General features: G+C 35.8%; 2 protein-coding genes across 6 annotated transcripts in view; one reads left to right on the top strand and one right to left on the bottom strand.

Moving 5' to 3' along the window:
* Window positions 1–2,519: 2,519 nt before the first annotated feature.
* LOC116842949 lies at window positions 2,520–7,067 on the bottom strand. 5 transcript variants are annotated; one of them, XM_032812851.1, is made up of 9 exons: window positions 6,905–7,067; window positions 5,922–6,010; window positions 5,601–5,845; window positions 4,977–5,203; window positions 4,632–4,904; window positions 3,504–3,689; window positions 3,187–3,428; window positions 2,804–3,115; window positions 2,520–2,733 (listed from the first exon to the last, which is right to left on the bottom strand). In XM_032812851.1, exons 2-9 carry the CDS (start codon window positions 6,002–6,004, stop codon window positions 2,613–2,615), a joined length of 1,689 nt encoding a protein of 562 aa, XP_032668742.1. In that variant the 5' UTR covers window positions 6,005–6,010; window positions 6,905–7,067; the 3' UTR covers window positions 2,520–2,612. The 5 variants fall into 5 exon arrangements, with proteins under 5 accessions (XP_032668742.1, XP_032668740.1, XP_032668737.1 ...); XM_032812849.1 differs by lacking the exon at window positions 6,905–7,067 and adding an exon at window positions 6,300–6,438; XM_032812846.1 differs by lacking the exon at window positions 6,905–7,067 and adding an exon at window positions 6,334–6,366.
* An 8,359-nt stretch (window positions 7,068–15,426) lies between these two features.
* Window positions 15,427–27,562, top strand: part of LOC116842867 (probable cationic amino acid transporter) — a 191,010-nt gene continuing 178,874 nt past the window's right edge. Inside the window, exon 1 of the mRNA XM_032812664.1 lies at window positions 15,427–16,501. The gene's annotated coding sequence lies outside the window, so the exon portion shown is untranslated. The remainder of the gene's footprint in view (window positions 16,502–27,562) is intronic.

Here is a 27,562-nt window from a genome sequence, read left to right as displayed (position 1 = left end):
TAAATAATTACGCGATTGAATCAATACGGTGAATAAGCTGTGATGGCGTCTACCGTCGTCCCTAGCAGCACATATTATTTGGCCAATGGTTGGCCGCTGTAGATTTTACATTGGTCGCTATAGATTCAACATTGATCTAATGCTTTATGGGGTGTAGTTATACAAAGTATAACCACAAAATATCCCAGATCACCTTCACAATCTCTCGAGAGAGCGGATTGAGATGAACACAAAAGCTTCATACCGTTTTGCGATATTCTCAATAGTTTTCGAAAAATTAATTTTGGAAAATTGCATGAAAAAGGAGGAACACTCGAGCTGCTGAAGTCGCTCGAGGCGCATTTCAGTTGGTCAAGAAACAGTAGGCGGTGCGCGGCGAAGGGAAGAATAACGCACCACTGCTTGTGCTTATATCGCTGCGATATTTTGCCGCACCGCACCGAGGCGTAGGAGCGCAGCGATATAAGCACAAGCATTGGCGCGATGTTCTTTTACTCACCACGCGCCGGCACCCGCATATTATATTAAAGCCCGTCTACATAGGCCGCAACACGCAAAACGCAGTTCGCAATCGCGCACACATCCAACTTCAACTTTCTACGTTTTCTCTGTGTTTGCAGAGAAAACGCAGAAAGTTGAAGTTGGATGTGTGCACGATTGCGAACTGTGTTTTGCGTGTTGCGGCCTATGTAGACGGGCCTTTACTGGATTCGCGCTGCGGCTCGAGCGCTTCTCCTCCGACCATTCAGCGTGCGTTTTTCCTTAATTTCTCGATTATTATTGCGAATATCGCTAATAGGACTTTTGTGTTCATCTCAACCCGCTCTATGTCTTCACGAGAGATTGTGAAAGTGGTCTAAGACACCCTGTATATTAGGTTGAAAAAAACAAGAAAGTCCTATATTATTTTACAAATACTTAGATTTTTCTACTAATAACTACTTAGATTTTGCTATTAATTAAAAATATTGATACATTATCGCAGATGATCATGAGTTTTTCAGTTGAATCACGATTGCAGATACAAATGTCACATATATTATAATTTAATTTAACCCTTATAATGCCGAACAACGATATATCGTTGTTAGCAACACGTGAAAAATGCCAACGACGATATATCGTTGCGCGTACGATGCTGCCGGACTATCCGCGTCGCGGATTATTTACTTACTTTTATTTTTATACTTTTTTTCTCAAACCCTATCAAACTTTTTTTCTCAAACCCTATCGAACATCCATTTGGTCCGGTATTTTACGCTTAGGTATATTTTTTTCGGTCGACACTAAAAAGATTAATTATGAAAAACTTGGATTCAACTTCAAATAAAAATCTAAATATCTCACATGAAATCAGATTCAGGTGACAATTATTAATTCGAATCCCAAGTCTGTTATTACATGAAACTCGTCTCAAATGAGGTAATTACGTTTGAAAATGTATGAAGTGAAACAAGAATCTCATCGTAACTTGAAAACTTTTATGTAATTTGAGGTAATACTTACTTTTAGGTAATACTCAAAGCTTGTCTATGAAACAGTTCACTTCTCAAGTAAGAAATCTTATCTTGAAATCTTATATACAGAACGTTATCTTTTCCCTGTCCACGAAGTATATAGTGTTTTTCCTTATGGAAGATTAAATCAGAAAGTCCTGAACTATTTTTTTCTGCTATGCTTAATGAAGTAGTCATTTATAAATAAATTTCAACTAATCAGCGCTGTCTTGATATTATGCGTGAGCGCTACGCTTCCGCTGTTTCGCCGCGCTTTCACGCTGCTAAACAATTTACGTGACTCATAGACATGCGCCCGTTTAAAGGACGGCGCTGATCAGCTAAAATTTATTTAAAAATAACTGCTTCATTAATTTTCCCTAAGGAATGACGCCATGTACTTAGTGGGTGGGGGGAAAATAACACTCTGTATATATCATTTGGTACTCTCTCAGTAATAGATCTAAGGCTCGTATTAGTGACCGTTTTTTGAAACTTGTTCCACGTGAGATACTCAGATCTAAATTTAGAGTTAGATTTGAATTTTTATTTAAATCATGTAATATATGCGACATTATATCAAATTGCGATTCAGCAGAAGAACTCACATCCAAAGCATCTGAGATAAATTACAAATAATGACTATTAATATAGGTTTAAGGACCGTATTATAATAGTTCACTTGAAATTTGTTTTATGTGAGATACTGAGATTATTTCAAGTTAGATCCAAACTTTTAATTGAAATATATATATGTGACATTATATCTATAATCACGATTCAACGAAAAACTATTCTTATGTCTCTGAACATAAATCTGAATATCTCATTTAAAAGAAGTTTCAAGTAACGATTATTAAAAAATACAGCTCTCAGATTTAACTCTAAATTCAAATTTAACTCTAAATTCAAATTTAGATATTTTACATGAGATAAGCTTCAATTAACATCTATTAATATTAAAAAAAAATTTTATACAGGAAATATATAGTAGGGAGATTAATATAAAAATACATCTGTGTATATGTGTGCATGTGTATACATATATATTTGTGTAAAAACTGTTCAGACGTAAAAGTATTATATAGACGAATGTGGTGAAACGATTTGAAAAAATCACTTTGTTTTTTGTATCATATACAATAATAAACTGTAACGCTGCGACCAGTCTTTGAAAGATATGTCGTCCACGGTTGTTTCGACGAGTTGCATCGCTTTTTGCACGTCCTGGCACAACCTAAGTGTCATGTAATTATATTTCAATTCATGTAAGCTCAAAATTATCACGATAGATATATGCAACTTACCAAGAGCTCAAAGTTGCGTTAAAATTCTCGATCTCCTCCCGCACTTGATTGCAAATCACTCTGGAGAGATTCAACAACTCCAGGCTAATGTTATTGTACTTTTCTGGCGACTGTATCGATTTAATTGCGTACTCGTCTTCCGTTGGCGTCGAGCACTGCATCTTAGTGTAAATTATATTAGCAACTGTATTCTTGTAGCAATCTATGAGAGTGTATATCGGCGTATGTATCATCGGAAAATAAGCCTTGATCCTTGAACACTGCGGATTGATCGCCGTTACGGAAGCTCTATCGAAACCGCAGATTGCATGTCTGTGAGGAAAATTCATTTGTAATTACAAAAATGAATCAATTGCAATTGAACGTACAAAATTTTTACCGACCTGTATTGGCCCACCTCTCCTTTTAACATGATTTTCCGCAAGGCGTTGAGATCTAAATTATGAAACATGTTCAGCTCGATGTTCAGCGTATTACTGTCCAACCACCACGGATCGTAATCCTCGGTTCGCAAAGCCGCTACACTTTGCAGTTCATGATGTAATTTCTCTTTTGCCTTGAATATAACCGACGCAGTGGAGTTTAAGATGGCTATGGATTGTTGAATGTTCTTCACATATTCGTCCTATCGAAGAAAACTCGAGCTTGGTATCGCGAACATACAAAACGCGAGGCATAGATAACGATAACGAAAACGTACTATCTGTGTATCGATTGTCTCTATATTAGTCGTCAATCGAGCTATTTCAAAATTAAGCAACGGACGGTTTTGGTTATTGCTGTTCAGATTTTGCGCATTGTTTTGCAGACACGCCTGCTCGATTTCTAACTTTTTTATCTCCAACATTAAAATCAACCATCTACCTACGTCTTCGTTGGATAACGACTGTAAGATAAAGTTTCGTAAAAATACATACTAATCTAATTCTAATTGTATCTTTTACACTTTTTGCTGCTGGATACCGACATAATATAGTTTCGTAGTTTGCACTATTTCTTTATTTAATTGCATAGAATTGCAAATTTGTTTACAGAATGAAAGTATAAATATCAATGTATAGAAAGACACCAAATGTTGTACTTGAATAAAAAAGGAATTTCATTTACAAAATTTTTGTTTTGTTTTTGACATAATATTTGGGATTTTTTTATACGCATTTACATTTCACTTGGTAACAACACTTGCAATTCTATGTAATCAAATAGAAAAACAGCACAAACTACAAAATTGCATTATATTACTATCCAGTATTTTCTTAAGGAGTTTATTCATTTTATGTATTTTTTCAGGACGCCCAAGGGATGTATTCTCAGTGGCGCATTGAGGAAACTACTAATAAATTTCTCAGACAAAGTTAATATGTTTATTTGACTATTTAAATCATAATTTAAAATTAATTTCATGATATTATCACTTAGTACATTGTTACTCAAAACATAAAACAACAGTTTTTTTATCTACATAAAAAATAAATTTATATAAAAATAGTGTAATAAATGCTATTCTTGCTTCTATACTGCGTTTTTTAATATTATTTACAATAGCAAATTTCTTGTTAAGATTGTATCACTTTTTATGAAGTTACTTTATAATAATAATCAACTATATTGTTTATATTATAAAATTATATATGCAAAACTGCAACATTTAATATTAAATTTTTCATAAACAATATAGAAAAATTGCATGAAACTTTAATTACGAATGTTTTACGGCGATACAAATTACGTTAAATTTTTGTATTATTTTAAGCATTTTGGTTTAAGTGAATAAACTCCTTAAGTAATTTTTTTGTAGTTTTCCGTCTTTAAAGAAATTCCATGCTACCTCTATCAATTCTATGAATTCCACTACGGATTGCTGGTATTTGTCAGCCTTAGCAATAGATAATACACGTCTGAAGACCATGCACATTTGCTGACCACATACTCTTGCGATACCGATATCTATATTTTCGCCTACTGCTGGAAAATTATTGATGTCATCTTTAGTTTCCAACTTCATTAACATGTCCAGGTCCTGCGACAGCGCTTGACACAAATGATTCCATAATGTATGTGTGTCGATGGTACCAAGAGAACTTGACACCTTTTCCCAGATCTATAAATATAAAAGAAAAGGATTGGTTATTTTTTAATACAAAAAGCTTTTACTTTAAAATAAAATACTTACTTGCTTTTTATCTGTCATTGAGCGCAAACTTGCTATTACGTTCAGGTTCTTTCTTAATTTATTCTCATCTATATCCTTGGATGTGTTTGGCATTAAACATTGACACACTTGTCTCATTTTATTGCAGTCCTTCAATTGTTGGCTAGTTTCATTATATTTCAACTGTAAGAGATCTTTTCTAGTACTGATTATAGAACATTTAGTTCTTATGTCCTTTAATCGCTGCACTACAAATTTAATAAAATATTACTGGACCTAATAAAATATAAATATAATACAATATAAATACAATATAATAATAAGAAATACAATATAATATAATAATAAGAACTTTTAAGAGCTAGATACAGGTATTACAGTGCTATAAAAAAGAGAAATCAAATATACAATAGAATCAAAATTCTAAAATTCTTGTAAAAATATATTATATAGAGAGATTATATTTAAAAAAAATTAGAATTTAGATTTCATTCTACCTTTAGTTTTTCTTTTTCTTATAATATTACATGTGCCTGGCTCTTAAAAAAAACCTTATTATCCTATTTATAAATTTATAAATTTGATTTATTTCAACAAAACATGATAACAAAAGATATTTGAGATCAATGTAACAGACTATCTTACTTTTCTGTCTGACATTATGATCTAGATCTTCATAATTTTCTTTCACCACTAATATTTGATGTTGTAATGTATCATTGTTAGACCTCAATTGCATTAAATCCCTTACAGATGCAATTGTGGCATCATCCAATTTATGTCTTAGTTTATGTAACAAAATGTTCTTTCTTATCTTTTGTATCTCAACCATTGGAAGTATAGATGTAGAAATATCTTCCCACAGAAGTTCTAGTACTCCTTTGCACAATCTGTTGGAAATAAAAGAATGAGTATGATAATAACAGCAAGGTAGCTCATATAAACAAATAACAATATTGAATAAACCTTTTTCTCACTAAATTGTTGCATATTGCTGGTGGGCAATGGAGCTGATGTATCCATCCAAAATTATCCGTAACCTCATTCATATTAAACTTTTTTTCCAACACCAGAAAGTTATGGAACAATAAAACAATAAAATAAAATTATAAAAATCATTTTAACTTATCTATAACAAAAATTATAATTTTATAAAAATTTTATATATATAATAATATAAATATATAGTTGTTTATTATTGTATTTAACAACAACATGTAACAGATAGGAGGTAATTATTTATTCATGATATTTTATATAAACTCTGTTTAATGCTGTACATATATCATATATATATTTTAATGTTTCAATAATTGATGTATTTAAAATTAAATGTATACACACTAGTTGTAAGAAACTTGATTCAATTTCAACTGACAATTGCGGGAAACACCATTGATAAAGTATTATTGTAGATTAGCAATTCTCTTCGGGAGCGTCCCGATTGACCACGGTACGATTGGACACAACCAACTGATGTAAAGAATTATCTAGTGAATTACTAGGTCGAACCAATCATTACAATCTGTGTTCAACAGGATTGGGTATGCATAATATCTCACGTTGGTTACACGACACTTTCTCGAAACTAGGACTGCGTTCGGAAATGTCACTCGAGTACTCTTCTTCTCTTTTTATCTCACTCTTGTATCTCGCTCACTCCAACGTAACGGGTACTCTTGAGTGATGTTTCCGAACGCAGCCTCAATGGGAAAATGATGGTACCAATAAAAACCCCTAGGCAACAATTTTAATTTCTGCGGATTAGTGATACTGTTGAAGTAAATCGATGAATTTTGCGGAGTCGTTTGACATATGCGTGTATGTGTCGAATAACAAATTGTCACTAATCCGTAGAAATTAAAATTGTGTTACTTAGGGATTTTTACTAACTTAGGGGTTGGTACCAACATTTTTCCATCTAGTTTTCGGGAAAATGTGTAACCTACCTGAGGTGCGTTCGAAAACTCCGGGTGCTTCTCCTCTCTCTCTTTATCTCACTCCTATCTTCTCACTCCAACGCAGCGAGTGTACTCGAATAAAGTTTTCGAACGCACGCCTGGGTAACGGCTCTAACGGAAACTGTAGGCTTAACAAAGGCTAGGTAAACAGACTGTCGTAACGGCCACCTCGGGCCGTTGACTAAACGGCGCGTCGGAGGGGGGGAAGGCGTGCGGCCGGTCAGGTAAACACGCATGCGCGAGCACGTGCTCGGGAGTCACGCCACAACGTTATCAGCCGCCGAGGCGGGCGCGTCGCGGAGCTGCTGCGTTATTTTCTAAACTATTTCGCGCCGATTTTTAATACCGCATTTTAACTTCAGCACAATTAAGCCGATAATTAACATGAGTTGAGATGCGTACTTATCACGCGAGCAGGTGTTGCGGGCTTTACTGCAGCAGATAATTACCGCGTTTCATTTACTTTTTTACTTGTTAGATAGAGAAACGTCACGATCGAGTTCCTTAATACCAATCAAATATTACCATCATTTATTTTCGAGTATTATTATTTCTTTATTCGGTTGTCATTTAACAATTTTTATTACGTATTGGGTAGCAACTCGAGCGCGCCATTACGACGATTTTCTTACCTCGTATTGCTGTCGTATGTAATCAGAGTTGTAAAAATATCAATTAAATTCGCCTCAATTTAATATTTGATTTGAGCAAATACTTTCTAATTTAATTAATTGACGATTAATATAAGCTTATTCAATTAAAAATCATTTAATTAACGATTGATTTAAAGAAGTTCAATTAAAAACTGTTGAATTAATGATTAAAACAAGCGAAAGTAATTAAAGATTATTCGATTAACGATTGAACATAGTCAATGTAATTAGGAGTTATTTAATTGACAATTGATACAAGTAATATATATATTTATATATATATATATATATATATATATATATATATATATATATATATATTCGGCTTGGTTGGTTACCATGAGCAATGTAAATAACCACGATTACAATTTCGATTGACACACACACACACACACACACACACACACACACACACACACATCGATTGGTCAATCATCTTACTGCGCTTTTCGATTAAATTTACTTATATCAATTGTCAATTAAATAACCCTTAATTAATTAATTCCGCAAAAATATTGCGGAATTGTCTTCGCAAAAATATCGCGGGTTTTCGCGAATATTTCAGGTTCATTGAAGAGACAGACGTCTCACGCGATAACGATACAATTTTTTCGCGTAAATTTTGAATAGGTCTTTTTTTTTCTATTGTCGCTATTTTCACAGTTTTCGATTTTTCATTCGCGTTCGCGATTATTAATTTGAAAGATTTGCAAATGTTGCCGAATAGCGGAAACGTCGCGAGCGAACTTCGCAGAAATATTGCAGGGAAAGGTTTTCGCGAATTTCAAGTTCGTTGAGGAGACAGACGTCTCACGCGATAACGATAACATTTTCTTGTGTAAATTCGGAATAAATCATTTTCTCTATCGTCGCTATTTTCACAGTTTTCGATTTTTCATTCGCGAAAGTATCACGAGCAAACTTTAGAGAAATTTTACGGAATTATTATCCGCAAAAGTATTGCGGAATTGTCTTCGCAAAATTATTGCGGAGCTGTATTGTAGCCTCTACGCTGCACCACCGGAACGTCATATTAGGGATATTTCGTGTCGTACGTGAGAATCTCGCACAGATTACTTTGCCCACGCGTCGAAAGATTTCGCGAGATCTGTTTTCAATTCGCGTCGCGTGTTCCCTTCGCTCACAGATACTGTTTTCTTCGTAAGCGATTCGTGTCGCGTGGGTATCAAAGCGATACACTACAACTCGATCGGACCATTCTGAATTCGTCACAAATACTCGTCGTTTATACGAAAGGCTGACATTTCCTCGAAGACACAATTCGTGATATTTCATACGCAATTTGCAACTCGGTGTGTATCCCCCAAGGGAAACCAGATTTTCCGTGAAACCTCTGTTAGACTACCGCGGTCGGGAGTGAATTACAGGCGACGTGGGACGCGAAGACCATTACAGTGTCAGATGCAATGACAGGATGGCTGGTGGACCCTGGACACCGTGGGACGACGCGCAATGGTGAGCGCTCAATTTAGACGCTTATATAGTAGACACAAAGCGTCACTTTACGTAGATTGCATGCACGTAGACGTAAATCACATTGAGTCCGATGAGAAGTAAAGTAAGAATTGGAATTTGTATTTGGCCGGAGTTACATAAGAATGATCCAAACAAAGAATTTAGCTCTAAGATTTTCACAATAGTTCAACGAGTCAAACATTTCCATTTCTTTAACTTAAGAACTGACTAGCTCAATTCTTAGAAAAATATGCAAAAAGACGCGACTGATAAAAAATAAAAAAACTGTTTCTTAATTCATCTCAAGTATCTATAAGATTTACATTTTTCTTGTTTGATTTTAAAAAATGTGAATGGAGTATCCATTGATGAAAGCTTATAATTTTTTTAACTGGATCATTCTTGCATAACAATTGAAATTTCGACTCGGCAGGCTTCCTTCTCGTCGGATTGTTTCTTGATGATACATTAAACTGATATATTTCAACATGTCATATTTATTGTGTGTATATATATATATATATATATATATATATATATATATATATATATATATGTATATATGTATATATATGTTCTATATATGTTATATATGTTTTTCTATACTCTATATACGTTTTTTATATATTCTATATATGCTCTATATATACTATTTGATTAATACAATTTATAACTTGTTATGTCGTATTATATACGACATAACATAATATCTCCTTGGAGATAATTTCTTATGTATACGCATTTGCTGTTGACAAGACAACAAATTAAATTATTAAGCCGAGGCTCGAATCGAAATGTTTCGATTTCCCGCTAAATTATTAAGCCGAGATTCGGATCCGAGTGTTTTGAGATTCCGCTAAATTACAAAGCAAAGATTCGAACCGATGTGTCTTGTGTTTCCGCTAAATTAATAAGCCGAGATTCGAAACAAAGTGTTTTGAGTCTTCGCTAATTAATTAAGCTAAGTTAGTTAAGTCTGGGATAATTTTTTAAAGAGGCTTAAAGAAATTTTCGCATTTCCCTTATAGAAATATCATACTAAGAATCATTGATAATTACTTATTATCCAGTATTTTTAATACTGAAAATAAGTAATTATCAATGATTCTTAGTATGATATTTCTATAAGGGTTGCAAAGATGTATTATTGAAAATGACGTGAAGTATGCGTGTTTCGCTCTGCATTGTGTCTTGGATGACAAAGTGTCTTAATGTCACTCTACACCCTCAGCAATACGCTCAGAATTTTGAAAATAATTTGCCAATATCCCAAAGTCGCACCCGTAATGTTAAATCCATCGTAGCATTCTATTCGGATTCATGTGCAGAAATACCTATCTGCGCATGGAAATTCGATCATGTTATTGCAGGTTAGGTCATATAGTGTTAACATATAAAGCACATTCTATAGTAATTTTTCAGTTTTTTAATATAATTTTCGCAGTTGCGAGATCTCAATTTCGCAAAGAAAGTGCGCATTTCGTCTTGCGCCGTCTCCTTGATGAGTGTGTGTTAGCGTCACTCTACTCCCCCTGTAGCACCACCAGAATCTTCAAAATAATTTGCTAATATCCAGAGTCGCGCCCATAACGTTAAATTCATCGTAGCATCATATTCGGATTCTCGCGCATACGCAGTAGTAGCTATTCTACGCCGAAAGCCAGTCATGTTACTGCAGGTTAGGTCATATAATGTTAGCGTATAGAGCATATTCTAGGATAATTCTTCACGGTTTTTTAAAGTAATTTTTGCGGTTATGAGAGCAATATTTAAGAGATAGCGCGCGTTCCAGGTAGTATATATTTCAGTGGTAAGTACAAACGGGCACGAACCAGGCGCATTTTATCGTTACTACCGCGAAAATACGCCTAACGAACGTAGTAAAAACGCACTTTGTTAGATGGCGTCTCGAAAATGCTCCTAGCTCTTGCCACTAAAATCAAGTTAATAGCCGCCCTCAGGATTCTTTCTGCTTTAATAAATTTCTGTCGATAATGATGTTTTCTAGGTTATCATCCGTATCGTATAGATATTGCCATCAGTTGGCCAAAACTGTCGGTAATGTTGGTAATGTTACTAATCGCGAAAAAATCTCGCCGTATGAAATTGAGATGGCGTTGTATATATGATTCCGCGCATATGGAATGTACTGGCGCAACACTGATTGAAAATGCGTCTCGGTGCGGAAGAAGGACATGTCCGCGGCCAATATGTCTTTTTCTAGTGAAGACAAATCATATTCATAGAAAGAGATAGAGACAATCCGCGGTCATTTGCTATCTCACTCACTCTCTGGACCCTGTTTCATATACGAATAAAGTAAGAGATATAGCGTAGTCCCACAGTAGAGGTGTCCAAAATATATCATAGGGATATCCTAAAAATATATTTGAGATATACGATATTTTCAAGATATCCCTATGATGTATTTGGGACATTCATGCTGTGTGGGGTACTATAGGTCGATGATTTTGCGCGCGCGTGCGTGCGTGCGTGCGTGCGTGCGTGCGTGTGTGTGTGTGTGTGTGTGTGTAGTGTATATATATATATATGTATCTATATATTTTCTGAATCTTTAGATTCTATCAAAAGCCGATAAAAATCAAAAGCTTCAAAGCCGATAAAAATCAATATACAAATAATACAAAACGTTGTTTATTATATTTACTTGTTGTTATATTTACTTTTGTTGTTTTATTATATTTACTTGTTAATATTTGAATCTTAATGTGAAAAAACAAAATTAAGTAATCATTTATAACATCAGACTGTGTAATATCTCAAGATTCTCTATTGCTTTATATTAATGTAGAAGAAAATATTCTATATGTATATTTTCAAAACAGAAGACAGTTTTACAATATTACAAAAAGATAAAAGAATTAGCGTTTTCAACTCTCAACGTGACAAAAATATATGATTGAATATAAAATTACATCTTAATACAAAATAAGAAAAAAATGTCAAAAGTATAATTAATACATAAAACATTAAACATTTTCTTCAACATGTTTGCATGTCATTTTTATAATGATTTATGATATTTACATGAATAGAGGAAGATAATAAATATTATAATAAATTAGATTGCGAGATACGCGTATTTCACATCAATTTCGAGTATTTGAAAATACACTTTGATTGCGAGCGAGAAATTTCAAATTGTAAAGAAATGTAGTTTACTGTTGAACTTGCCAAGCTACCGATTAACATCACTTAGTATGAATTTTCTAGAATTGTTCTCAGAATTAGTTAAATCGACCCTACTATATTTGTCCTACATGGAAACAGTCAGTTTCTTGGAACCGAGCCTACGACTATTGTTGTCTCTATCACCGTCAGCCGGTGTAGAGTAAGCAACCATCGAAACTTTTAAAATAACAAGAAGTGGCGTGAGACTTACTGTGCATTCACGGTCTTTAATAAAACACGAGAAAAATTCTCCCGCTTGTTATATACACACATATAACTGAAAATCTTTTCTCACTTTATCATTATAAGTTCTATACGTGCAATAAAAATTTCATAAAACGACCAGTCGCTGATATCGAGCATTTTACGTCGAATCCTTCTGAGATCGAGCCTTCGAGATTAAATAAGAAATAAGAAAAAAGAAAAAATATATAATATATACAAAGAAACTGAATTTTTCTCTCTCTGATCAATCCCCGGAGAGATTCTCGTCGCCGTTGTTAAGAAATTTCCTTCTTTCTCGCCTTCCACGAATGTGCTTTCTCGTGTGATTACTCGCGCGACATTGCGAAGGCGGAGTCGGAATTATAAAGAAGCACCGCGTTGCGGCGATAAGAAATGCTACCGTCGTCGTCGTCATCGTCGTCGTTGCCGCCGCCGCCGCCGTTTCCGTCGCTGCCGAGGACGTTCGTGCAGGTGTATGTCCGGACACTAGTCGTTCGTTCGTTCGTTCGTTGCAGCGGCAGCCACCTCTGCTGCCACTGCCTGCGAGGGTGGTCTGACGTAACGTCGCGTTACGTCAGAGTATTCTATAGCTCCAGAGGGGTGGCGGCGCGCGTGGGAGCAACGCGGAGGAGTGAAGGGAGGACTCGGCGGCGGGCGAGAGATGTCGCGGTGGAGGGGTGGCACGTCAATAGGAGAATCTTTCGGTCTCCGGGTGGGGTGGCGAACGTGTGGTGGGGCGCCAGCTCGTAAAAGCTCGCGGCCAAGGGATGCGAGAGGGGTATAAAGCTGCCGCGATCCTTTCTCCCCGTCTTCATGCCGCCACCCCCGCGACGTATCCTTTCGGAATACGCGACTTCCGGTTACGGACGATCTCCACGATCGCTGTTGGTTCGTAAGGGTGAGGAGGGGGGAAAGGTTTGTCGTCTAAGTCGGCTGCTAAGTCGCTACAATTGGGATTTGTTTTTCGGGTTACTATTTAGGGGTAGTTCTTCCTTTTTTCTCGCCTTCTCTCCCTTCCACTTCTCTCTCTTTCTCTTTTGTCTTCTGTATATAACGGTTAATTGTTGCAAATATCGAAGTTAATGTCTAAAAGGATCAAATAGGCAGGGCCGCACGTACGCGCGTGCACACACACTTACATACGCACACACGCACGCACGCACATGTAGACGTACAAGAGTCCATGTAATACCAACCAATGTTTTCGCGGGAGCGAGCGTTGGGTCAGCCGCGTCGTTAGTTCTGCTCACCTGAATTATTCCCCTTCGGTATGCAGTTCGCGATCGGATCGTGTAACACGACTAGGTGCTTTCGTTGGATAACGGGACTCATGACGTAAAAATAATCGGCGAATCGAGCCAGTCTGGCGAGCAGTGTCTCGCAGCCGTAGCGTCGTTGTCGTGGATTGGCTGTGCAATTTCGTAGCGCCCTGCAATTTTGCGCGTTATGTGATGTACGTTACCCTGCCGCAACAGTTTCTTGGCATGCATGATTTACTGGCGCGATGCTCGCCACGGGATAGAGACAAGTTCTGTCCATTCACCTATCACCGTGTCAGATACGTCGCTCTAGGCACCGGCATTTAGATACCATAAGTGGTCTGCGGCTACCATTGAGCTCGTGTACCGGCGTGGGGGAGCCGGAGTCACGATGTGACAGCGGTAGTTTGTGCGACGAGAGGAGCGGGAGGAGATGTAATTTCTCGTAGAGGTGGTAGTCAGTGACGTACGACAAATGTGGACGTTATCGTTGATGAAGCAAAAGCAGAGACTGACGACGGTCGCGGCAGTCGCCACAGGTAACGCGAATTCACTCACGAACTTGTATGAACGTCAGTGTGGAAAATACGTGTCTTTATGTTTCGAAAATTGAGTACTCGACTCGATATTGACGAAATAATCGCTCGTTTCCAGTAATAATAGAAGACACATAGGCGATACATTTTTCCATCCACTTAAAATTCACATATTTCGTTTTGAACGGGTGAAAATAATTACATCAACTTTTAATTACATAAATGTTGTATTATGCTAAAACGATCTCCCTCGTTTTTCTTGTAAAGTGATATGGCTCTCGCTCAGAGTACGTTACTGCGGTTTGTTTGGCAGGGTAGGTTCGCCGTAACACCAGGGGTGTCTCAAGTGACAGAGATATCCCTCCAATTTGCTATAATATCGACTAAATCTCTATCATATCAAATGAATTTCGATGAATGTGCATTATTTTTTCGTAAAACGTCTCGTAAGTTCATCAAAATAAACGGTCGCGGGTTGTAGAGAACGTTCAATCATAACCTCCTTTTACGAGGTACTCAAAATTTACTATGATATTTCTCAACACGCAACCCTGCGGCAGTTCCGCCACTGTGATTTGCCGAAAGGAAAATGAGGGGTAGTATGTCAGGAGCGTCTCGATCGTAGGATAGAGTTTAATAGAAAGAGGTAGCTATTATCAGATGCTAGTGGTCTTGTAACGCCGGAATCTCAGTCGAGACGACTCATTTAGCTTGATAATTAATATTATAGCTAATAATATATCAATCATGTTTACTTCTTTTTCATAATTTTCTCATTGACTTCTTTCTCTCTCTTCCCTTTCTCTGTTTCATTATAAAAAGATTTTATCATAAAAGTATTTTTTTATAATTCATGGTATAGAATATAAAATGAGTAGCTTTTAAAACATGACTATCAGTTAATAATAACGCAGGGATATTACCAAAATAACATTCTGATTTTTTGTCTTTCTTATAGTAGAGAGACGCGAAATAATATGATGATTGAAAAACAGTTATGACACAAAAAAGTAGGAAACTTACAGTTTAGTCCTTTTTACCCCTGTCGGAGCCGCCACTGTCCGGCGGGTACCGTGTTAGGGGTAAACTATCTCCAAGTGGGGATGATACCCCGCTCCGGCGGCCGACTGGGCGCAAGAGGGAGGCAGCGCGAGAGGCAGAGAGTGTAACCCCACGGTCGCACCGCCACCCGTGCGTCGTACTAAAATGTGACTCGGGGTAGCATAGCGGGGTAGCCGTGCGTGTAGAGAGATAGCCGTGTGCGTCGGGAGTATATTATTCGTTAGTTTTAGGCAAGTAAATAAAATAGTGAATAAGGTTGCCGGGGGCGTGCAACGGGGTCTCCGCGAGATAAATAAAGAGAGAAAGGGAGATTGAGCGGGAGAGGGAGAGAAGAACACACCATAGCCGCACGAAGGGAGGAAAGTCGACCAACGACGGACGGATATTGCGGGGGCGGCTGGGTGAGATCAGACGCGCTCGATCGCCGACAGTGATCGCGTGGGTACGCGAAGGCGAACGCGATCCCGCAGTTCCAGGGATCGCCGTTGCGAACGAATACATATCATTTTATCCTAGTTGCAGAGAGAAGTAGAGAGGGAGAGAGAAAGAGAGAAAGGGAGAGGGAGAGAGAGAGAGAGAGAGAGAGGGAGAAAGAGAGAGAGAGAAAGAGAGAGAGAAAGAGTGGGAGCGAGAGGGCGGAGGATAGATTCGAAGGGTAATCGAGAGAGAGAGAAAGAGAGAGTAAGAGCATTAAGAAGAAGAGCGAGTGTGTTTAACGAAAGTTCATGGAAGGAGGAGAAGACGGAGGGAGAGCAACGTGAATCTGGTTGAGAGGGAGAGAAAGAGAGAGATGCATATATACAAAGATATATATATATATATAAATATAGATAGAGAGATGTATATATGTATACACATGCGCAACGCGGAACGTGTGAGTGTACAGTTGGCTTGAGGATCATCATCGTCATCGTTGCCGTTGTCGTCGTCTCGTTATTGTCGCCGTCGTCGCCGTGAACGCACCTTCTTTTGGCCCCGGCAGAAAGAACAGTGAGGATTGTTTGAGGGAAACCCGGAAGTGACTCCGACGGGTATCTCCGACGAAAGGAGGAATCCCTCGTGAATGATCGCTCGCAGCTACGTGTCGCCCGTCGTGCATATCTTTTCTCGTGAACTGTGATTCCTTGTGCCGTTCGGAGAGGTGGGACAGTGATCTGCGACGACGGGATAGATACAGGCAGGGTAAGTGTCGAACTTGCGCGACATCCGATTGCACATTTTCATTTGCGACGCGCGGTCAAAGGTTAATGAGCAGTTGGGCCGGTTAAATCAAAGCCTACCGACGGCACCGGAAACCATGCTAATGAATCTCCCATAAACTTGGCCGTGCATCCTGTAAGCTTACATCCTCCGACGTGTTTCTCATGTTAAAACTTTCAAGCTCTCGAACGCACTTAGAACGCGTCTCAACGGAGTTCGTACGAGATGTGTGTGTATGTGTGTGTGTGTGTGTAAATTATACTTGCATATCTCTCTCTTCTAGTCTGTGAATAATTATTACCTGCTCCTCCTGTGAGATCTGAAATTATATTGCAAGAAATTAATTTTTAATTTTATGTCGTATTTCTCATCAAGCTTACGTTCTAAAACGTCTTTTTTAAGGAAAATTTGATTGAAAGTCTATATAATTTATGTTACATATACTGCGAATTTTCAGTACAATTGTACTAGTAAAGGACATTTTTAAATACAGTCAAAATTATATTGCAAAGGGTTGAAATCCTCCATTTTTTCCATTTTTTCTACTTCACGTAGTTTCATATTACATTCTTCGATTTCGTATTTTATTTGTATCTCAAACTTGTTTGTAGATAATTCTCAAATACTGATTTGTGTTATACATAATTATATATAATTATACATAATTATACATAATTATGTTATTCTATTCAACTGCATTATACTATTTTATTATGTTTTTATTATGTTACTATACTATACTATATGTTACCGTATTACTCGATAATCGCACAACGGATATTTCTTGTACATATTTATTATTAGTGCATATTTTATGATTCAACACCCAGAGTGCGAATCATATTCAAGTGTCTACAATTTCATTTTTTTACGCGCAAGTTATGCCGTGTGAGATAAAATTTCGAGGTGCTCGTCCGCAAAAGCGATGAGTTTAATCGGTTTCGTGAGTGTAGGACTTGATTCGATGGAAAAGTAACGCAGGAAGGAACAGGGGAAAGTACAACACAGCACATACTTCCGTGGACGATCGATCAAACAAATTCGCGGCAAAGCCGAAGAAATCGCATTATCAGAACTCGCGTTGTCCGCAATGGTGATCGCCGACGCAGTAAAAATGCGGGCGAATATACTCCGAATAATATGCATGCGATAAATATACATTTTGCGATATTTTGTCTGCAGGATTACACGGCCGATTTTCGGAGAAAATGAACCGACTTTAATGTTGAAGAGCACGCAAAAACTAAATACACCGCGGGAACTAAATTGCTCGTATATACGAGATGTTGCAGATAGATTCTCTTTCTCTTCTTCTTCGTTTTGTTTCTTCTACCCTTTTTTTACAGTACATAGCAGTTTAGTTTTTTCTTCTCAACTAAGACGTCGAGATACTCATGGAGTTGCCGAGTTACAAGCGATTGAAAATAAAGGGCTCTTTGCGAGCCAAACTCCCGGGCGATGCAGTTAAATAACAAGACTCGCGTTCATTTAAATTCACAAACGGACTTCACTTTCCCGGAGTATTAAGTCTCAGCTGTAATTAGCGGGACGCTTGTATATAACGCGCAACTCAACGGATGTCGAGAGCTCGTGATAAACGAGCCGAGACACTTCGAAATGATCTCCGGACGAAAATCGTAGTCCGTCGCGAGAACCGTAAAAAAAGCCGCGAAGAGGTATGGATACGCGTTTCCCATTTCTCCTTGCGACAATTTATCGTCGTGCGAGGAGTATATCGGCAGAACGTAGACGCCCATGTGAAGTATGCTTTCTCGTCTTTCTTATTCCAGTATCGGAAGAACTATTATCCCGTCGATTTGAGGCCCACGCATTACGCGAGGGTGTCGAGATTTCCGTGTACGGGATTTCCGTATATTGAAAATGCCGATTGTACGTCGTGCACGAGGCTTCCTCTCCCTCCTTATCGTGTTCATCGCGAAATTCCATACACGTCGGGCGCAGCCCCGTTTTCGTTCCCGCGATCGCGTCTCAGCGATGAATCACTTCTGTTCCACCGCAAGCCACGGAAAGTCTCGTCGATATTAATAATCGCATAATTAAAAAAGCCTGCATAAAAATGCCTCAAGACTTTTCCAGATGTAGCATAGAATCAGATTAGAGTGATCAGATTTGTACCAAAATTGGTTGTCCCACTAGGATACCAGTTCTTATTAGAATACCATTCTTATCCCAACATAGATTTTCTTTTTAGAATTGAGACAAATAAACTATGAAAATTCTTATTTTTTGTTTTAGTCGGTAATGTCAATATATTTTTATGATATCAAACAAGAAATCATATTTTTACGTCAATTAAATTTAACAGAATAAAAAATAAAAAAATATTTTAGAATATTTTGACTACAGAGAATATTTTGAGAAATATACTAAGTAATTCATTTATTTAGAAAGTTGACATGTAACGGGGGGCCGCAAAATGAAGATCAGAAAAAATATTGAGAAAACTTTGGGTTTTCCATTTAAGCTCGTATTAATAATCGTGAAAAAATTTTGAAATTCAAAATGGCGGATCCAATATGATAGACTGAAATAATAAAAGTGACTCGACTCGGATCGAAGTCAATACCCGGGGTTTTTGGGGTTGCTATTTACAAATTTAAACTCAAAATTATGAAATTCAAAATGGCCAACGTGATGGAATAAATTGATACATTTTAACGGATAAACATTTTAATATAAAAGTTAGTATTTATAAAAGTGTAAAATTTTACATTTTACATTTTACATTTTGGAAAATTTATAACTCGGTGAAAAAAATCGCACAGTACAAAATAACAATTCATTTTAAAAGTAGGGAATAGCATTTTAAAGTGGCAATAAAATTGATAAATAAAATTTTGTTTGGCCACCAAAAATTAGTAAATGTAAAAAATGCAGTTTTTTCCAATATTATTCGATTTATCTCAAAAACCTGACGTAATGAGTATTTTTTGCTAGCAGATTTGGGTTCAGCGACCTCAAATTTACTAAAAAATAGTGACTGCGATCGCCGCAGAAAAGAAATTAAATTTTGTCGGAATTTTGTTGTAATCGACATACTTTTATAATATCGGTATTCAACAAAGAATCCTATTTTTATACCAATTATTGCATTCAATAGAGAACAAAAAGCAAAAAAGTTTCTCAAAAAAGTTTTGTGTATTTTTCTTAACAGTAAAATTATTTAGAAAATTAGCATATATTTTGTCCAATTCTAATATAAAGTGAGGACCAGGAAAAGTATTGGAGGAATTTTGGGTTTCGTACTTTGAAATATATGTTCAAAACATAAAATTTTTAATCAGAAGTCATTCTTCTTTTTGAGGAATCGGACTAGACCCCATTTAAAGCTCAAGAAATACAGGACTGTGTCGTGGCGACGAACGATTGAATTCGCCGTTTTTATCATACGTTTTTACCGTGAACGAACGCTTTCGACTGCGGCCCCGTCGATAAATTCGAATATCCGCAAAACGCATATTAAATATTCTCCTTCGCGAATGCAATCCGCACGCGCGCGCGCTTACTCGCTCGTTCGTGCGTCATCGACATGTGTACGCGCGCTGTGTGCGGTATCGCGTTGGATTTTAGCCGAATTCTAAATATGGGAATAAATTATTCATCGTCCGCAACAGCGCCTGGATATTTGTAACACTGTGCGGTTCTAAATATGGAAATACGCGCATTAAGCGCGCAACATGCAGAATTACTCCGCGCCATGGCGCCTCTCTATCACACTCCAGCCCGTCGATTTCAATTTCAAGTCACAGACAAATTGTCCCCGCGCATTTAGCGCAATCGCGCGAGTCAGAGACAGCTTGGCATGTTATCTCCCCGATTCTTTAACCAGCAATCTCGTTCGGCTCGCGTATCAATCGAGAGGAAATTGAACATATTTCCTGTCTTTAGGATGGAAACGCGGATGAATCAATTAGTACAACGCTAGTATGGAATTTTTCGATGTAATCGAGGAAAGGCTCTTTGATCTTTATATCTCTCGAGTTAATATCGTTTCGGCCGGGCCAGCGAAATACAGAACGGTCGTATCGAGACGCCACAAGCATATACAGAAAAATACATACTCCATTTAAATAAATGTTACTTGTTTTAAGTATTTAATAAATTCATATATCCGCAAATCTATCATCAGTTCATCATTAGAATTAAATTTGTTCAAAGAATATTCTGAATCTTAGTAGGTTTAGCATTTGAATCAAGAATATTAAAAATTTTGTTTGCTTACTTGCATAGAGTCGAACTGTTTTCTTGATAAAATTTTTTGATATACTTGTAAAAAGAATAGATTCTTCTTTTGAATACATGATAATAAGCCTTTTTGAAATTTATCATTAATATTTTAGGACGATTATTAAGAAAAAATTCTTTGTAGAAGAGAACTGTTATTTAAAAAACAATTGATATTTAAAAGAAGAAAATTAAATTGAATAATTACTTTTTTTTACCAGTAAAATGATATTTTTTTTGTACATCGCAGGATTTATTAAGAGCATGTAACCTATACTAAAAAAAATTAGTAAATATGTGAAACTCAGTGAATGAGGTTCGTTCCGATAGCCTCTGCAAACTTTTAATGCATTAAACCATCATTAGAGAAATGCTTGTACGTAACGCTTGAAATCAGCTGCGCCATTATGATGAAAAATTATTCATTGTATCTCACGAATTGCTGCGAAAAACTAATCTCTCCTCGCCTCGTCGACGAGCAAGTCACCCTCTTCATCTCGTTTATTTAATCGCACTGACAATATTTCCTCATCTTGTCAGTAAACAAGAAAAAAGAGCTAGATGTCAGCGCGGAAATCGAATATTCAAGTCTCGCTGAATTAATATGTACACGCATATATACGGATACAATATTGTAGTAAAAATTACGTTAAAATACTTCATTATACTTCAATTATACTTTAATTATACTTTATTTTTCGAAAAACTGGACTATATTGATATTATAGTATAAGTTACTATACACTGAGAAAAAAATATTTAAAAAATAAAAAATTATTCGATGGGTACTGATAATACATTTACTTATGTTGATATAAATTAGTTTTTAGATAAGAAAATATATATTTTTTAAAATCTAGTTTCTCACGAAAATAATTGTTTTATTTCCATAAAAGAATTTATATTTAAATATATACATTATTAGTACACATCGAATAAAAATTTTTAATTTTTTAGGTATTTCTTATTTCAGTGTAGAAATAATAAATTAAATCATCTACCGAATATACGATATAAACAACATACAAGTAATTATAATATTTTTGTAGTGAAAGATTAAACGTGCATAATTTTTAAACAAATATATATACAGGATGTTCTTGCTTAGTTGATAGTTCTTGCTTTAGTTCTAGTTCTCTTTAATTAACAAGTTCTTTAAGTAATTTAAAATTAATTCTTCCTTATTGAGAAACTATTAAGGGAGGTTATTATTTATAGCTACTTTTCAATTGTTAACATATGTTTATCACTATCCCAATTGGCCCAAAGTAAAATTCTGTTAAAGAAAAATCCCTTTGAAATTGATAGAGCGAAACAATTTTGTTATCCATCTGTCGTTCAAAGTTTAGTTTGCAAAATGCTTCAGTTTTTCAATCGCTTGAAATTATCTCAGAAACTATTGATGTCTGAGCATTTTCGCTAACGAAAAATTAACTTTAAATTGCTCAGAGAATTTATCGGTATAAATTAAAATTGTGAAAACTGAGTACCCTATACACACATACACACACGCACGCACATGCACACGTCCACGCCCATACCCACGCACACGTTCATACCCACGCACACGTTTACGCATGCGCGTGCACACACAAATACAGGAATTACTGTTGCAAAAATTACAATAAAATTTTAAAATTTTTGGACTATACAGAAAAATATTACAACCAAAATTACTATATATTTGTTTAAAAATGTTGTGTATTTGTTAACTTTTCACTACAAAATTATTATAATTACTTGATATTTTGTTATATTGTATATTAGGTAGATCATGAAATTAATGTTTGTATAATAATTTATTCTATAATCATTTTTTTCAATGTACCCTAAACTCTCCAGCATATGTCGTTTAAAATTGATAACGATGGTAGAATTCCGCTAATTCGCCCACTTGCGATAATGATCGATTTCAATTATCATTTTAATTGTCCTTTTTATCGCCATTATATATAATGACAATCGTAGCACGAGATTGCCGATACGAATTTATCGCCGAACGTAAAATGTGTATTACTTCCGGTAGTAGTTAGGGATAATTTCACCCACACAGAGCGAGATGGCTCGATGTTTATCGATATATATCTTCGCGGATTTCTCTTTCACCTAATTTTATGCTCCCTCTCACGACTTTTCTAACATTACGTATCGCCTGTCGCACGAAAATCGCCGACATGCGGCACTGATAAGGCGATCTCGCGCGAGCACGAATCGAGTTCGCGTAATCACGCTCTCCCTTGCTCAGACGTGGAATATCGACACGACACGTCGAGGGCGGCGGATATATTACACGAATTTCGACACGCGTATCGCGAGTGTCACGGCGCGGTACGATGACACGTAAGATAAATCCTCGCGGCGCCGTTAAATCCTTCAGGTGGTGTCTAAGAATAACTAGTAGCGGGGCTACTCGCTTTAAATGATGAAACGGAGTTCGCGGAGTTCGCTATACATTTCTCTAAAGACTTCTCCACCGTGCTCTACATACCTCCAGTTCCCAGGTAGAACACAGAAGTTATGATGACATCAGCAGGACGTTATTATGACGTAATTTATCACTTAAATGTCATTGATAGTAAACGACGCAAAAATGACGTAAAAGTGATAAAGATAGTTATATGTTGTATTATAAGTAAAAGTGCTTTAAAAGAATTTTTTTAGTTTCCGAAACGTTTATATCGATTTAATATTTTGTTGCAATTGTATAGATAGTAGAATGAACACATCTCAATAATCAGTAGAGAGATGATGTTAATGTGATTAAATTATGATATATTTCGATTTGAACATAAGATATATCACCACATATTAGGGCTTTGTTTCAATATTCACCAGTATTGCCAGTATTGAAAATCTATAGTATACGTAACACAAGGTTGTCAGGTGTGGCGCAATTGCGCCAATGTGGCTCTTTGACTCAGGTAGAACAGATAGTCAAAATAATGTCAATCTGATATAATTTTGACCAAATATTGACCAAATTTACGTCATTTTTTATTGAAAATGACGTCAGATTGATATTATTTTTACTATCTGTTCTACCTGGGATTAGTCGATTATACTAAAATTGGCTGTGTTTGGAATGTACTGAAAACTCTACAGTTCATGTCACATATAATATAGATTTTCAGTACTGGCCTTATTCCGCAACCACCGATCCGACAATTGTCGATAAGTAGTTTACGGAATAGGGACTCTGGCATGAAACTTTAAACGCAACCATTGTGTAAATACTCACTTAAAACAAAAAAGTACAATACTTTCAAAATGAGTAAGGAACTATAACAACTCATTTTTTAATCATTATTATATCATATTATCCTCACTTTGATGTCAAGTGGAAGTCATTTTGATGTTGTGATTTTCTGTTTTAATGCACAGTTTCACTCTAAAAACAAATATCCAGAGTGCATTCAGAAACGTCCTATAGACATTCTATGTCCTCATGACGTATCTGAACATTTCTTATGCTGTTAAAAAAGAATCACTATAAAATCATTCCGAAATCAAGAATTCATCACATATTCATAAAAAAACTACATCAAATGACATCATGATGATATTTCTTGAAATGATTTTCATGTGATATTTTTATGAGTTTGTGTTCTACTTGGGTTTTAGCTCGATTACTCGTCATAAATATAGATAGTAGTGAAATATTCATTTTACTAACGTCGGTCCTCGCAACTTCTTTGTCGCGCTTTACGTCGCGCTTTTTGAAAATAATATTTTTTCCGTAGAAATTAAGTTACAATTTTACAATTCTAAAATTAAAAATACTAATATCATTTGCTCAATTAAGAGGACGTATGAGTCTTAAGTCTAGAATAACAGAGTTTCGAGTAACACAGAATCATTTAATTGTGTTAATCGAGGATCATCTATATTTCATTATCGAAACCCCGATAATGAAATAGTTTGTACTTACACATGTACGATATATTTGAAATAAATATAAATTATATCTCCAATCTTAAAGTCTTCCATTGTGTTGTTTGACTTTTATCAAAGAGCTTCGCAATAATTTTTATTTAAACAAATCTGTGTTTCACACAATTACATTAAAATGAATACTAGGAGATTTATGGAAAGATAGAGGAAGATTCACAAATAATCTGAGGTAACGAACGTATATACATGAAGAAAATACTAAGAATATCACTAATCTAAATATGATTGCTATAACAAAATATTAATATTATCTTTCGCTCATGCATACAAAACGGTTGTAGTAAACATGCTCTTCATACTCTGCAAGTGATATTCTGAAAGTGAAGTACTAACTTTGTTTGTTGCCTGTTCATACGTTTGTACGACACTCTCAATGTTGAATAGCATAACGAAATTAAATACGGTTCTCTCAACTAAATATGAAGAAAATCGTTATAGTTATTACATTTGTACATTTTATATGAGAAAATTTATATAATTTTAAGCTAAATAAAGATATAGAACAAATATTATAGTAGATAGACCCATAGAATTTGATTAGTCTTCCATGTATTTTTTCCATGTAGCATTTGTTCTGCAGACAACACAGAGAGACAGCAATATTTTTTCGATTTTAACTACACGGAGAAAACATTAAGGATAGCACTTGCCTCTCTAAATAATAGTTACCATAACAAAATGTTAATGTCAGTTTTCGCTCATGTATATAAGATGATTGTAGTAACCATAGTACTCTGGAAGTGATACACTGGAAGTAATCCTTAGACATTTGTACACAGAAAAGATATTTTTATCAGAATTCGCACACATTATTATCGAGCGAATGTTTTTCATTTTATGCGAGAATAAAATTAAATAAATGAAATATTACTTATTTTTACTTTCTAATATTAAAAAGTATCAAAATAAAAAAAAATATATTTCACCGTTTTTATTCGCCAAAAATATTTTTTTATAATACTTTTTTCGGGTGGTGTATTTTTGGAAACAAAACTTTTTTGGGCATACCAGTTCATAAGAATATTTCTTTTCATTTTGATGTAAGGAAACATCTAGGCTGCGTTCCAAAACTCAATGAGTAGAGTAGCATTTAATTGGCCAATCAAAACAAAGAGAAGATTGTAAGATTTCTTTATCATGAGGTTAATTGAATATTATTTTATCCGCCGAGTAGGATCTTGGAACGCAGCCCTGCATACTTTTTTTTACTTAGGAAACACCTTGTAATATATATTGCTTATTATACTAATATAATATAAATTTAAAATTAAAATTAGTCAATCTCTTAACAATAACTTTAAATTACGTTTGACAAATAGGAGAGCTACTTATTAACACTAGTGCTAGATACTCACAAAATTAAAATTCTTGTGTTTCACCGTTGTCTTTTTATTCGCAAACAAATACTTTTTGAGTCATTTCTTCCGCAAGATATATCTACACGGAAAAAAAAAGATTTGGTTGAATTAACCAAATATCTGGTCGAAAATGAACGATCCAGAAATTCCGATTGAAGTAACCCGAATTCTGTTTAAGTTAACAAGATTTTTGGTAGACTAATCAAACATGTCAGGTTATTTAACTAGACAGACTGACTGTCTGATTAAATAACCAGATATATTTGGTTCTACCAAAAATTTTGTTAACCTAAATAGAATTCGGGTTACTTCAATCGGAATTTCTGGATCGTTCATATTCGACTAGATATTTGGTTAATTCAACCAAATCTTTTTTTTTGTGTAGGAAATAATGTATTTTAGAACATGTTTATATGAATTTTTTTTTCTTATTTTGATATGAGGAATCCTTTTTCATCTTTGGCATATATTTAGGAAACACCCTGTACATGAATAATCCAAGTACCCTATCGTCGCTTTAATCGACAACGCCGTTTCACGGCGAGCGTTTAACCGTGCGCCAGCAATTATGCGAATGTAGATGTCAGCCGTCGTTATCATCCTCGCCGTCGTCGTCTCGTTGTAAAGGGTTCAATTAAGCCGCCGTAAGCAGCAGCGTGTTCGCTGTTGTCGCGCAGACGAGTTAAACGCTCGGTGTTCGCGTAGCCGCGACGGCTCGCGATATCCCCTCGTGGCGAGTCATCGATTGTAAAATGATGGTCGCGACTATACGCGATCGCTATATACAGGGTGTTTACGGGTTATTTAATTCCCGTTGGTGGTACACGTAGAGCCTCTCAGACGTGACGTATTTCGTACTTGACCCGATTTTGCATCGGCTCGAACGTTCGCCTGAGAATAGCGCGGCCGATTAAAATAGGAAAGGGTGGATGAAGCAGTGATAACTCAATATTGCGCGCGAATCGCTATTAATATGCACACGGGGAGAGCACTGCTATATACTATTCTATGCCCCGCATAGAAATTCTTTAATTTTTTTCCCCGATGCAGCATAGATTCCGATTGGAATGTTCAAGTTTGGCCTGAAATTAGTTAGTTTGAGAGAGAAAGAGAGAGAGAGAGAGAGAGGGGGGGAGAGGGAGAGATGCGATATCAATTGTGAATTCCATTCTTATCTTAAATATGAGTATCTATCCATTATAATCCATTATAATCGAAACTGAAATGCTGTAGAAACTCGCACTCTTCTTTTCGGTTACTAATATCGATATATACATCCTGTTTGGACATTTTTTTGATACTATACTTTATGATATCAAATAGGAAATTTAATTGTTACATCAATTTTATTGTATTCAATAAAATTAAAAATAAAACGAAATAAGATATCTATAAAACTGAAAATTTTACTGAATAATGAATTTATTTAGGAAGTTAACATACGTTCTGTCTAATTTTAATGTAAAATGAAGGCCAAATTGAATATTTG

This window comes from Odontomachus brunneus, unplaced genomic scaffold (assembly GCF_010583005.1).
Source record: "Odontomachus brunneus isolate Ranch 3 - 2012 unplaced genomic scaffold, Obru_v1 Obru_scaffold_028, whole genome shotgun sequence".
Taxonomy (NCBI): domain Eukaryota; kingdom Metazoa; phylum Arthropoda; class Insecta; order Hymenoptera; family Formicidae; genus Odontomachus; species Odontomachus brunneus.
This window is presented reverse-complemented; position numbering and strand designations above follow the sequence as displayed.

Excerpts from the sequence above, each read along its gene's own strand:
- LOC116842949 (XM_032812846.1), bottom strand. Across the intron at positions 5,846-5,921 it reads AACAATTTAGTGAGAAAAAG|ATTGTGCAAAGGAGTACTAG; the intron begins GTTTATTCAATA and ends TATTTCCAACAG. Across the intron at positions 3,116-3,186 it reads GGAGAGGTGGGCCAATACAG|ACATGCAATCTGCGGTTTCG; the intron begins GTCGGTAAAAAT and ends TTTTCCTCACAG.